The sequence below is a fragment of the Trachypithecus francoisi genome, unplaced genomic scaffold, assembly GCF_009764315.1.
Source record: "Trachypithecus francoisi isolate TF-2019V2 unplaced genomic scaffold, Tfra_2.0 Lachesis_group6, whole genome shotgun sequence".
Classification (NCBI taxonomy): Eukaryota; Metazoa; Chordata; class Mammalia; order Primates; family Cercopithecidae; genus Trachypithecus; species Trachypithecus francoisi.
Genome location: NW_022681471.1, coordinates 27,675,131 through 27,687,904, shown reverse-complemented (window position 1 = coordinate 27,687,904; position 12,774 = coordinate 27,675,131). Strand labels below are relative to the sequence as shown.

At 47.4% G+C, this 12,774-nt stretch overlaps 2 protein-coding genes across 11 annotated transcripts in view; one reads left to right on the top strand and one right to left on the bottom strand.

Moving 5' to 3' along the window:
• The window catches only part of NSDHL (NAD(P) dependent steroid dehydrogenase-like), a 39,394-nt gene extending 34,364 nt beyond the window's left edge, over positions 1 to 5,030 (bottom strand). Inside the window, exons 1-3 of one of the 8 annotated variants that reach the window (XM_033201653.1) lie at positions 4,885 to 5,015; positions 4,302 to 4,368; positions 2,947 to 3,008 (exon numbers count right to left, since the gene is read on the bottom strand). The gene's annotated coding sequence lies outside the window, so the exon portion shown is untranslated. Of the gene's footprint in view, positions 1 to 780; positions 909 to 2,946; positions 3,009 to 4,301; positions 4,369 to 4,884 lie in introns of those variants that run through there. The other 7 variants (XM_033201658.1, XM_033201652.1, XM_033201654.1 and 4 more) reach the window with 7 other exon arrangements.
• A 152-nt stretch (positions 5,031 to 5,182) lies between these two features.
• Positions 5,183 to 8,662, top strand: CETN2 (centrin 2). 3 transcript variants are annotated; one of them, XM_033201661.1, is made up of 5 exons: positions 5,183 to 5,294; positions 6,244 to 6,402; positions 6,725 to 6,853; positions 7,324 to 7,461; positions 8,051 to 8,662. In XM_033201661.1, the coding sequence occupies exons 1-5, from the start codon at positions 5,292 to 5,294 to the stop codon at positions 8,138 to 8,140; spliced, it is 519 nt and encodes a 172-aa protein (XP_033057552.1). In that variant the 5' UTR covers positions 5,183 to 5,291; the 3' UTR covers positions 8,141 to 8,662. The 3 variants fall into 3 exon arrangements, with proteins under 3 accessions (XP_033057552.1, XP_033057550.1, XP_033057551.1); XM_033201659.1 differs by having other exon boundaries at positions 5,288 to 5,435; XM_033201660.1 differs by lacking the exon at positions 5,183 to 5,294 and adding an exon at positions 5,592 to 5,660.
• The last annotated feature ends 4,112 nt before the right edge of the window (positions 8,663 to 12,774 follow it).

Below are 12,774 nucleotides of genomic sequence, written 5' to 3'. Positions count from 1 at the left end.
GGTGATCATTAAAAAGTCAGGAAACAACAGAAAGTAGAGAGGATATGGAGAAATAGGAATGCTTTTACACTGTTGGTGGTAGTGTAAATTAGTTCAACCATTGTAGAAGACAATGTGGTGTTTCCTCAAGGATCTAGAACTAGAAATACCATTTGACCCAGTGATCCCATTATGGGTATATATACCAAAGGATTAAAAATAATGCTACTATAAAGACACATGCACACGTATGTTATTGTGGCACTACTCACAACAGCAATGACTTGGAACCAACCCAAATGTCCACCAATGATAGACTGGATTAAGAAAATGTGGCACATATACACTATGGAATACTATGCAGCCATAAAAAAGGATGAGTTCGTGTCCTTTGCTGGGATATGGATGAAGATGGAAACTATCATTCTCAGCAAACTATCACAAGGACAGAAAACCAAACACCGCACATTCTCACTCATAGGTAGGAACTGAACAATAAGACTACTTGGATACAGGGCAGGGAACATCACACACAGGGCCTGTCAGGGGGTAGGGGGTTGGGGGAAGGATAGCATTAGGAGAAATACCTAATGTAAATGATGAGTTGATGGGTGCAGCAATCCAACATGGCACATGTATACCTATGTAACAAATCCGCACGCTGTGCACGGGTACCCTAGAACTTAAAGTATAATAATTAAAAAAAAAAAAAAACAAGATGTGACCTCGCAGCCACTGGCCTCACTAATCCTAATCGGGGTATTTTCTTTCCCATATCACATCTTGAAAGGGAGGCCTTACTTTTGCTCCTACAGGACTACTGCTTTGCTGTATCTTCGCTAAGAAACACATCCATAATGAAGGTGTGTGCCGCCTCAGGTGAAGCGAGAAGAGAGAAGTTAGCCCAACCTCCTCCTTCCTGCTGGGGAACATTCCAACCACTGATTCCTGGAGGGAAAAGGAGAGAACAAGACAACATTCTGTTTCAAACTAGAGACAGAGATGAGAGTGTCCCCTCCTTCTAAAAAGAAGTGTGACATCTTCGTAAAGGGGAAAGGCTATCAGAGCCCCACGCTTGTACAAGGTCCAGTGCAGGAAGCTAGAATGTGGCCACTGAGAGCTCATCACTTCAGTCCATGGACAGACAATGCCAGGTAAAGTGTCCTTCTCCCAAACATCTCAGTAGAGTCTGGCTATCCAAGGAACGCCAAGTAATGTTTCTTAGAACTTTCTTTGGAATCCTGAAATGGTGGCCTGAGCCTTGGATTATAAAAGAGGATTCCCCTATTTCCCATCACCTCATGCCTCATGCTTGGCCTCCTCTGCAGGACTGGGCCAGATGATCAGATGGAAAGAGAAGGATTCACCCGAGGCGGCACACACCTTCATTATGGATATAGTTCTAAGAGAAAATACAGCAAAGCAGGAGTTCTGTAGGAACAAAAATAAAGCCTCCCTTTGAGAATTCAAAGATGTGATATGGGAAAGAAAATGGCCAGATTAGGATTAGTGAGGCCAATAGCTCAGAGGTCATTTCTCTTCACAGGTGTCAGTTTAGCCTTGATTATGCTGGGGCAACCCAGCTCGACCTTGTCCTTCCATGGACCTGCGGTGTCCACGTTTCCACCAGTTGTTTGTTTCTCTATTACTTTTAGGACAAAAAAAGTCCCCAGCTTTTATTTTGTGGTAGACCTCTCGGAAACCCATCAGCATGCCTGTGAGCTTAGCTTCTGCTGCTCCTCTGCATGGAATAGCTTCTCTCTCCTCTCCACGGTGACGGCCTCCTCTTCCTTCAACGCCTAGTTGAACTGCACCCTCTGTGAAACCTCCTCTCCCTCTGCAGGAAAGGTGAGTGGCTTCCACAGCACCTGTTTCTGCTCTCATCCTCACACTCAGCACCCTGTAGGACCCCACGAGCCCCTGGGGGCCCAGCAGGCAGTCTGGAATGGAAGATGGGTTGGAGTGATGTATCATGCTGCCACTGGCCCTGAGGCTTTATCTGTAAAACAGCATCCTCCTCGCCTACCTCAGAGCCACTGTGAGGCTCAAACAAAACCCCAGGGTTAAAGTGGGAGCGGTAACTTGTAAAAGAACCCCCAGGTGTCACCTCATTCATTGATTTCCTCATTCACAAGGCACCAAACGCCAGTCACTACCAGGCAGAAGCTGACAAAGACACAGTGCTGACCTTCAAGGAGCCCACCATCTAGGGTGGGAGACAGGAGCAAGCGAAGAGTCACAGAAGTGCGTTTCCACTCTGATGAGGGCAAGCCCAGAGCACCAATGCAGGCTGCTGGCTCAGGGAAGCCTGCCCCAACTAGGAGATCCCTAAGCTGACTTCAAAAGGCCCCAGAAGAGTGAGTAAGACAGAGGGGATGGTGTCCTGCAAGGCATTCCATGGCCAGGGGTGGGAAGGACGAAGCAATGGCACAGAGCCACAGAGCCAGCATGTTTTTATAACTGTGACAAGTTGTGTCACAGCAAGTGTGAAGCAAGATCAGGAGCAAAGTTGAGAACATGTGGGGCCTGTGTGCCAAGCTAGGCAGTTACAAGGGGGGAAAGATGGCGGAGCCCCCAGAAGTTGGAAGCAGGAGTGAGTGTTGCGATTGGAAAGATCACCGTGGCTGCAGTGTGGGGAAGAGATTTTGGACAAGTCTAAGGCTCCAGGCATGGCGGGTAGGGGGAATGACAAGAGCAAATCAGAGACGAGAACTACATTTGACCCTTGAACAATGTGGGGGCTGGGGCACTGAGCCCCAAAGTCACAAATCCACATATAACTTTTGACTCACCTAAAACTTTACCAGTATAACTTACTGTTGGCTGGAAGCCTCACCAATAATGTAAACAGCTGATTAACAAATATTTTCTGCGTTACATGCATTACATACTGTGTTCCAGCAATAAATTAAGCTAGAGAAAAGAAAATGTTACTATGAAATCGTAAGGAAGAGAAAATGTATTTACTACTCATTGAGTGAAAGCGGGTCATCATGGTCTCCATCCTTATGGTCTTCATGCAGAGCAGGCTGAGAAGGAAGATGAGGAGGAGTTGATCTAGCAGCTCAGGGGTAGCAGAGATGAGAAAAAACCTGCCTGTAAGTGGACTCACAAGGTTCAAACCCATGGTGTTCCGGGGTCAACAGGCCTGAAGACCTGCTCAACATCAGGCCACTGTACATATAAGTACCTCATCCCATTGAGATGCAAAAGTATCCCATCAGGTAGACAGTACTGGTCTCACTCGACAAATAAGAAACAGGCTCAGAGAGGTTAAGCGACTTGCCCAAGGTCACACAGCCTGCACACAGCCTGGGCAGAACTTGTGTTTGTCCCTTGTACTCTGTCAGGCTTCCGATCTGCAGGCTGACGGACTGGGAAGCAAAGTGTGGAGGGACATTAAGTTAGAAGGGTTAGCAGGGGCAAAACTGGGCAGAGGGATCACAGGCCAGGCTAAGGAGCCCTTTACAGTCCAGGCTCTGAAGGTTTAAGAGCAGGGAGATGCCGTGACCAGAGCTGTTCACTATGAAGATTAACCTGGCAGAGCAGGGAGGACTAGCTAGGTGAGAGGTGGGAAAGAGGGGAACTACTCATCAGTTGTCTGACCAAGATTTACTGAGCACCTAATATGTGCCCCTCTCTGTTCCAGGTCCTGGAGTACCAGTAGTGAATACAACCAAGATGCCCGCTCTCAAGACAGCCTGCCTTCTAGCGGAGGAACAACGAAGAACAAAATAAACAAGCAAAATATACAGTAGGTCAGAACGTGATAAGGACTATTGAAAAAAAAGTAGAGAAAGGTGAGTGGCCGGTTTGTACTGGGGGCTGCAGTACTTAAATAGGGTGCTTAAGAGGAGGCAGAGAGGACAACTGGGACAAAGATGAGAGGCAGGAGTATGGCTGGCACATGAGGTTCAACCACAAAGCCAGTGTTCTGGGGCTGAGAGAAGAGTTGTGGAGTGATGGGAGGGGACACGTCGTGCCAAGCTTTGGAGACCATGGTGAGAACTCTGGCTCATACTACTTGGGGGGATGATGATGACCCAAAAATCAGGAGTCTGTTCACTGCTGAAGAGGGCAAAGGGCAGAAGCTCCATTTAAAAGGTTCTAATAAGCCTCGGGCCTTTCTCTGCCTGAGAAACTTACTTTCTGCCCTCTGCCTCCCTAGATTACTGCCCCAGTGCCTGGAGGAAAATCAGGTGAAGGCTAAAAGCCACGTAGATAGCTAAAGAGGGCAAATTGGACCTCCAGCTCCACTTCTGCAGGTCTATCTCAGTTCACACAGCCCTTGCACAAGCTCCCTTTTAATTCTCCAAGCATACCTCTCACTTCCAAAACTCCTGTGACTCTGCTGATGAGGGCGTCTCGGCCTGGAATGCTCCTCCTTATCTGCATTGTGTGGGTGTCAAAAAGAGTATATTTTGATGACCTCTCCCCGCCCCTCTTGCTTGCTCACATCCCCTTCACTCCTTTCAAAGTCCGTTCCCAAAGCCCCCAGTTCACCGTCCTGGGCTGCTTTTAGCCAGGTAAGACCTGAAGTGATCCTCTCTTGGAACCTGGTCTGGGGCCTACACATCTGGGTCAGTCTGGGGGTGCTCTCGAAGGGCCACCTTCAAAGAGCGAGCCTCGGCTGGATTCAGTTCCTAGGTCCCAGCCGTCCGACCTCTGCCACAACGCTCAGCGGACCCCTTCCCCTCTCCGGGTCTCAGTTGCCCCGTGAGTACAGTCCCTGCTCCAACATGCAAGGTCAATCGTCTTTGGCTGCTCTGATGCACTCGGTCCCTAACTTAGCCTTAGGTCAGCCCAGAAAGCACCCGACCCGGGCGGCCCCGCAGCTCCCCACCCTCCCGCCCTGCCCAGTCGCTGACAGAGAGTGGCCTCCAAGGGCAAGGCCACGACTCTTACCCGTCCGCAGGTGCCCCACTGGCTGGCCTCACCTCGCAAGCAGGCTGCACCCACTGAACTCCAGTCCCGGACCACCACCTTTTACTCCCCTCCCATGTGAGCCGAGAATCAGCCGAGCTTCTTCTACCAAGATGATTGGCCCAGCTCGGCGTCGGCTCAGCTAATTGGCGCTCACGGCGTGATCTTGCCCAATAAAGACAAGTCTCTGTCGCTAGCGTGCCCCTCCCCGCGCTGGGCCTGGGCTTTGCCAGGTTAGTCCCACCCTCTTCGGCCCTGTACCAGTAGGGAGCGGCGGCGGCCAGCGGACGGCCAATGGGGAGCGGGGCTGTGCGCGTGGGGCGGTGGGAACGGCGCCGAATCAGTGTACACGTCGGTTGCCTAACAACCGGCAGTGGACTCCTTTGGCTATGGTGAGTGCTGCCGCTTTGTTGCGCCCCACGCCCAGAGGGTGAGCCCTTCCCAGGCCTCAGCTCGGCCACGCCGCCTCTCCTGCGCCTTTCTCGGCTTTGACGCACCAGTCCTTCCTTTGAGCTCTTTCCCGGAAGAGTAGGGTACAGACGCTAACCAACCTACTGGGCCTGCGCTTCGCTGCTGCCTCCCCTTCACCCACAACAGGCCCACACCCGCCCTTCGGGCTCCCCTGGCCTTCCCTGATCACCTTGGTGAACCTCCCTGGGCAAAAAGGACTCGAATCCCTCACAGGCCCCTGACTTTCTCAGACCTTGGCCCCCTGGCCGCCTCATTCTGCCAAAATTTCCACACAGAGCTGGGAGAAGGTGTATTGTGTTCTATTAAAGTGTTTTTTTACAATTTAAATATAGGGGCATTCAGGGGATGCTGTAGCTTCTTGGAGAAGGCACGAAGGTGTCAGATGGATTGAGTTTTATTACTCTATACTGACACAATATACATCTTAACAACTTGCTAATATTTGGCCAAATCTAGAAGTAATTGGGAAGTCAGAGTACTTACTGGGAAGCGGAGTACTGGGAGTGGGCATTGTAAGGCAGTTTCCAGAACCAGGATCCCCACCTTCGGGAAGAGCTGATTATCTCTACTTATTCACAGTCATTTTCTTGACTAGCTCTCTTTTGGGATGATTTTCAGTAAGAGGTATCCTTACTGAACAAGTGATCTCCCTGCTTCTAGAAACGACAGTAAAGAAAACGGAGGGATAGAAGTTCATGGAAAGATTCATTGTTCTTGCCAGTAAACCCTGTTATCTTTCTTGTTAAGCAAAGCTTTGGAATTGGTTGCTATAAAAATCTTTAAAAATACATATGGGTGTCTGTAACTATGTTATGTAAATATGGACTGTACGATATATTATTGTGCTTGTGTATTGCATAACATATGAAGGCCTCCAACTTTAAGAAGACAAACATGACATCAAGTTCCCAGAGAAAAAGAATGAGTCCTAAGCCTGAGCTTACTGAAGAGCAGAAGCAGGAGATCCGGGAAGCTTTTGATCTTTTCGATGCGGATGGAACTGGCACCATAGATGTTAAAGAACTTAAGGCAAGCTCTATGCATTCCTGCTGTACTGCCCTTCCTTTCCTCTGCCTCTTCCTTGTCATCTCCCTATCACCTCTCTACCCCTTCTGCCCTCTTCTCCCTGCAATAAGTAACAGGGGAGGTTGTACTGTGCTCTGTTTTCCTGTCTTTACTTAGAGTGTTATTAAATAAAATTGATTGCAAATGTCAATTAGATCAATGTTATAGTGTTCCCCAATCATATTAACATGACCACATCAGATGCTGGCTTAATGCTCTCAACACTGTGATTTTTGCTCCTGCTAGTTCAGATGTGCTTATTGAGACAATCCTGTTTTCATTATAGGTGGCAATGAGGGCCCTGGGCTTTGAACCTAAGAAAGAAGAAATTAAGAAAATGATAAGTGAAATTGACAAGGAAGGGACAGGAAAAATGAACTTTGGTGACTTTTTAACTGTGATGACCCAGAAAATGGTGAGTAGCTAAGACAATTAGCATGGTATGGTGCCCCAGTCATCTGCAGAGGCCCATGGCATCTGCCTGTTAAAACAGTCATGTGACCACAGAGCAGTCCAGGTAGCAGCTGCATCAGGAGGCCTGCCCTTCCATCATGTTACCTTGGGCTCCCAAAACAAGCCCTTATACTTCTTTCTCCAGACTTCCAAGCAGATACCTCCTCCCACAGAATTCCAAACCAGTTAGGAAATAGATATGGGATAGGGAGAGATATAGGGATGGGGAGCAAACGTCACCTTGGATGGAGTGCCTGGCTTGCCTGGTGTTTCTCTGAGGCCAAAATGGGCTTCCTGACACTTGCTGCAAGGCTAGACTCGAGTTACATTGTTAAAAAGGAAAGGGTGACCTGACGGGGCAGTGGCAGGGCTACAGGACACGAGTAACCATGGTGTCCCCCTACTCATGGGTTTTATGTTCTATTTGGTAAGTCCGAGAAAGATACCAAGGAAGAAATCCTGAAAGCTTTCAAGCTCTTTGATGATGATGAAACTGGGAAGATTTCATTCAAAAATCTGAAACGCGTGGCCAAGGAGTTGGGTGAGAACCTGACTGATGAGGAGCTGCAGGTTTGTAATGCATCACACTGGAACCTAAGAGTCCCACCTTTGGGCCCTCTGTGACTTTTCTGTTACATTTGCCCTAGTGTGAGCACCTCTTTGAAGGAAAGCCAGTGTACTTTGTCCCTCTGTGGACAACTTAATTCTCCTTTAATAGTCAGACAAACCTATGAACCCTGCTTCCAGAAAAATGCACATATGCACAGTTTTGCCTACTATTTTACATTCCAGGAATCCCTCTAGTCAAGGTAATCTTCAAGCTCCCTCCCAGGTGATAATGTTTGACAAAGTATGAGTTGATTTTCAAATAAGTTTTCAGGAACCAAGCTATTATCAGGAGTAGCATACTGGCATTGGGTGGACTACAATTATCTGTTCACATAGTGTTATTAAAAGTCTATTGCTTGCCAGGCACAGTGGCTCATGCATGTAATCCCAGTACTTTAGGAGGCTGAGGCAGGAGGATCGCTTGGGGCCAATAATTTGAGACTAGTGTGGGCAGCATAGAGACCCTGTCTCTAAAAAAAGTCTTATTACTTAGTCACCTTTTGGCATTAGTTTATAAATTAATCTAACCTGAATCTTTACTGTCATATAGGAAATGATTGATGAAGCTGATCGAGATGGAGATGGAGAGGTCAGTGAGCAAGAGTTCCTGCGCATCATGAAAAAGACCAGCCTCTATTAAGATCAGTGTCTTCTTTTTCTACTGCAAGCACATGTAACTAGATTTAGTGCCTGCCATTGTGTGAAATCTGGCTTTTGAGAATACAAACTTTTCCCCCACTGACCTCCCTTTATCACTTTAATAGTGACCTTGAGTCTATTTTAGCTGTTTGGAAGTGTTCTTTGATATTACAGTTCTTTGTAAAATGACCTGCGAATTACCCTAATTCTCAAAAGCAAAACAAGAGCACATTAGCGTGAAGAAAAGGATCTTAAAGCTTTGAGCACCTGCCATTTTGCCTTGCATTGTTTCCCTCTTATCATGCATTTCCACATATCCACACACACAGGACGACTTTAGACAAGCACATGTTACACTTGTGTCACCACAAGCAGTCATTCTTGAGTGGCTCCAGTTTTTATTTGACACTTGAGTTTAGTTTTCTCTTTAATAAAACCCAGTGAACTCTTGCACTGGCATTTGGATGTGTGTTAATGCTATTTGTTTTGTCTTAAAAATAAAACCTTTCTCGGTTTGAACTTGTGTTCTCTAAGGATGAGTTCTTTAGCTTTGCTTATGAGTTCCTCTTCTCAACTATTGTGTTGAAGGCAGCCTGTTAGATACAAAACTCCTTACCAGCCTATGGACAGAAATGAATAATCCTTTGCTACTTTCCTGGCGTGAATTGTTTTTTGCCTTGGGAACCTGCTGGCTTGTAAAACTAGCAGAAATTTTATATTAGCTAAGCCTAAATGATGCTCTAAAAATAGTTTTGGCAAAGTGTAAGACTAGAAAAGAGTCTTGTTAGTAATTTGTGCTTGAATAAAATGGGGAGAGCCAGGCTAATCCAACACTAGGATGGATTCAGCCACCCTCTCATGAATTTATTTGCTTATGGTGCCTCATCGACTCTTGGAGGTGGGTTGGGCTGAGTGACCCTGTCCAGCCGTCTTCCTGGCCTTGCACGGGATTGCCTGTGAGAGAAATCGTGGTAGATGACATGAAAGTCTCTGCTCCAGGTTGAGAGTGGGGAGACGGAAGGGGTAAGGGAGAATAGAAAATGAACAATGATGGAATGCTCATTTGTTCACATGGAGACAGAGAAAACAGATTTTCAAACTTCTGGGGGTAGGCTAGTCCCCTGGGGATAGGGTTGTACTGATTTAGCTAATAAAAAGAAAGCCTAGGTAAATTTGCATTTCAGATCAACTGCATGTTTTTTTTTTAGTATGAATATATCCCATTTGGATTTTTTGTTTATTCATTGTTGATCTTAAATGCAAATTTACCTGAGCATCCCGTATTGCCACTGGTAACCCTACCTGGGGAGCACGTTACAGAGGCCAGAAGCCTGGCCCTGGGTCTCATGCCTGGACCCTGGCATCCTGTAGGACTTGGGGGCCCAGGAATATGAACTTTACCATATCCCACAGAGGCGTCTCATGCAGAGGGACTGCTCCTTAAGAAACACTTGGGGGAAGAGCCCAGACTAGCCCATCACTGGGTTCTCACACACATACCCACTTGCGCGCCGGGCAATTTGGGCCAAGCTACTTCTCTAGGTACCTGGAATTTCATGTCTGTGTGATGGGGAGAAGAGTTGTGCCTACTCAGAATCACTGGAGGTGAAATACAAACTTACAGAAAGGACCTGGCTTGAAGGTGTTCAAGAATAAGAGGATTCAGAAGTGTTCAGTCTCACTCACATTCCTTTGCTATAGTTATCACATAAGCTTTGTTGTTAAATGTGGGTCCATGAAGCTTTTATCATTACTGTCCCCAAAGTCTGTTGATAGCATTTCCTAAGAAGATTTGACCTTTGTTGTATTGTGATTTTCTAATAAGAGGCATATGATTGGATAAAAGACATAATATTGGAAAGGAGTGAAAAGACTGGGCCCTGCCTCCGATTTTACTGTTAACTGTAACCCTGGAAACACTCTTTGAAAAAAAGTTAATTAAATGAGATCATGTCCTTTGCAGGGACATGGATGGAGCTGGAAGCCATTATCCTCAGCAAACAAACCCAGGAACAGAAAACCAAACACCGCATGTTCTCACTCGGGAAGGGAAGGGAACAACACACACAGGGGCCTGCCAGTGGCAGCAGGGGTTGGTGGGGGAAGGGAGAGCATCACGATAAATAGCTCATGCATGTGGGGCTTCATACCTAGGTGATGGGTTGATAGGTGCAGCAAACCACCATGGCACACATTTACCTACGCAACCAGCACATCCTGCACATGTATCCTGGAACTTAGAAAAAAAAAAAAGAGAACAGTTTCAGGGATAAGGAAAAAAAAAGTTAATTAAAAAGAAGTTTTTAAATTGACATTGTATATATTTATGGTATACAATATGACATTTTGAAACGTGTACATTGTCGAATGGCTAAATTAAGCTAATGGATTATCCTGGACACATTCTTATCTCCTCCTGCTTAATATTCTCATAAATAAAATCTCTCAGGAATCTCTTGAGAGAGGACAGAGAGTGGCAAGTAATAGGTTATCCCTGAGGATAAAAACAAACATAAGGTGTTCACCATAGCTATGCCTGGCAGCCATTCTAAGATAGGTGTGCAGTTGTTCAGTGGAAGGGATGGGGACAGAGAGGGAGCATGAGTCAGTGGGGCTGGACCAGAGAGCTGCAAGGGGATCAGGAAGATGGGGAAGGAGAGGGAGCTGGGCTCAGTTCATGTGGAGGCAGAAAAGAGTCCTGAAGGCGGGAGAGGATGTGGATGGAGAAGTAACTGAGGTCAGTTCATGTGGGGCTGGACCAAGAGGTGGTAGGAAATTGCAGAAGACAGGGACAGAGAAGTAGAAGAGATCTGTCCATGGGGTGTCCTGGAGAGGTGCAGGGGAGAGGGGGTAGGGAGAAGGGAGTGAGAGGGAGCAGGGATCAGTTCATGTGAGGATGTAACTGAGTTTTCTTGGGAGTATCGGTGGGTGGGTTTGTAGAGTCAGTGGCTTATTCATGTGGACAATAGAGTTGTGGGGGAGGGAGGGGAAATGTTGACGGTTCATGTGGGGCTGGCCCAGGGAGCTGGAGGGGATGGAGGGCGATGGACACTTAGAGGGAACAGAGGCCAGTTCATGTAGGGTGTACCAAGAGATGCAGAAGGTTGAATGGGATGGCATGGGAGAGGCATTTGAGGCCAGCTCCTGTGCAGCTGCACTGGAGAGATGTAGAGAGTCAGAGAGGGAAAGGAAAAGCCACTGAGGACAGCTTATGTGTGGCCGTATCTGCAGAGGTAGCTGGAGTGTGGGGCAAGGGAAAGGAGAGGGAATGGAGCTTAGTTCATCTGTGGCTGGACCAGAGATGTATGGTGGGGAAGGGGAAGGGAAGGAGACGGAGCTGAGTTCATGTCATGAGGGCTGGACCAGAGAGACGTAGGAAGAGTGACTGGGTAAGTTCTAAGGGGTGTGGAGGTAGCATATGATTGGATAAAGACATATACTATTGGAGAGTAGTGAAAAGACTGGGCCCTGCCTCCCATTTTGTTGTTAGGGAGGGAGAGGCAGGGTAAGTGGGTTCAAATGCCAGTTGTGTACAGAGATGCAGGGGACAGGCAGGGAGACAGAGGTAGCAGGGGTCAGCCCCTGTGGGTGGACCAGAGAGACGTAGGAGGAGTGGAGTGGGTTTGGAATGGAGAGGTAACAGAGGTCAGTTCATGTGGGACTGAAGCAGAAGGACATTGGGGAGAAGATCAGAAGTAAAGGGGCTGAGGTCAGTTCATGCAGCGTGGGACGGAGCAATGTACGGAGGTGGTGGGGAAGGGTCAGGAGTGAAAGCAGAGGGCAGTTCATGTGGGACTGGACCAGAGAAATGTCGGTTGTATGTGGGGATTGGGCTGGAGAGAGGGCAAAAGTTCATTCATGTGTAACTGCGGCAGAGAGCAGTAGTGCAATGGGGGGAGGCAGGGCACAGGAGAGAGCAGAGAGCAGTTCATGCAGGGTTGGACTGGAGAGCTGCAGGAGGGTGGAGGTGGAATTTTGAACTAGAGAGGCCAGAGATTGCTTCATGTGAGGTTGAACGAAAAAATTCAATCAGAGTTGGAGAAAAAGGGGAGGAAGAGGGAGCAGGGGTTCCTTCATGTCGGGCTGGACCAGAGGGATGTTGGGGGGAATGCAGGCCAGTTTCCTAAGGATGGACCAGAGAGCCGGAGGGGAGGAAGGGTAGGGGGAGGGAGAATACTCAGTTACTGTTTGGTCTTGTGGGCCTCCTTAATAACTTAGGGTTGTGCTAAATTGCCTTGAAAAAACTGTCCAGTAGATTCATCTTTTCTTTACTCCCTAGTGTTAGAACTACTGTGAACAGTAGAATTTGTTGCTCAAGCTTGATATAACAAAATGATTTAAGAAAGGAGGTGGTTCAGTTTCTGTCTCTGTAAGACATGGAACAGCTGCTGGGACAGATTTTTTTTAAGTTCTATGATGACCGGGAAGAGAAGAAAGAACACGTTTTACCATTTTTCTTGTTTAACCACCTCTTTAGGAAGTCTAGGAGTTAGACCGTTAGGTTAGACCCAGTTATCTCAGGGACCACGTGGCTCCCCACCATACACTGGGAGAAATTTCCTTAAAGTTCAATCTGGCTTTTGAGAATGCTGATCTTTCAAATGCAACCTCAAGTGCCAGGATGTCTGACTGTCA

What these genes read in the sequence shown, in the direction of transcription:
- CETN2 (XM_033201661.1), top strand. An exon ending in CTGTGATGACCCAGAAAATG is followed by an intron (nt 6,854 to 7,323) that starts GTGAGTAGCTAA and finishes CTATTTGGTAAG; the next exon opens with TCCGAGAAAGATACCAAGGA. An exon ending in TGACTGATGAGGAGCTGCAG is followed by an intron (nt 7,462 to 8,050) that starts GTTTGTAATGCA and finishes ACTGTCATATAG; the next exon opens with GAAATGATTGATGAAGCTGA.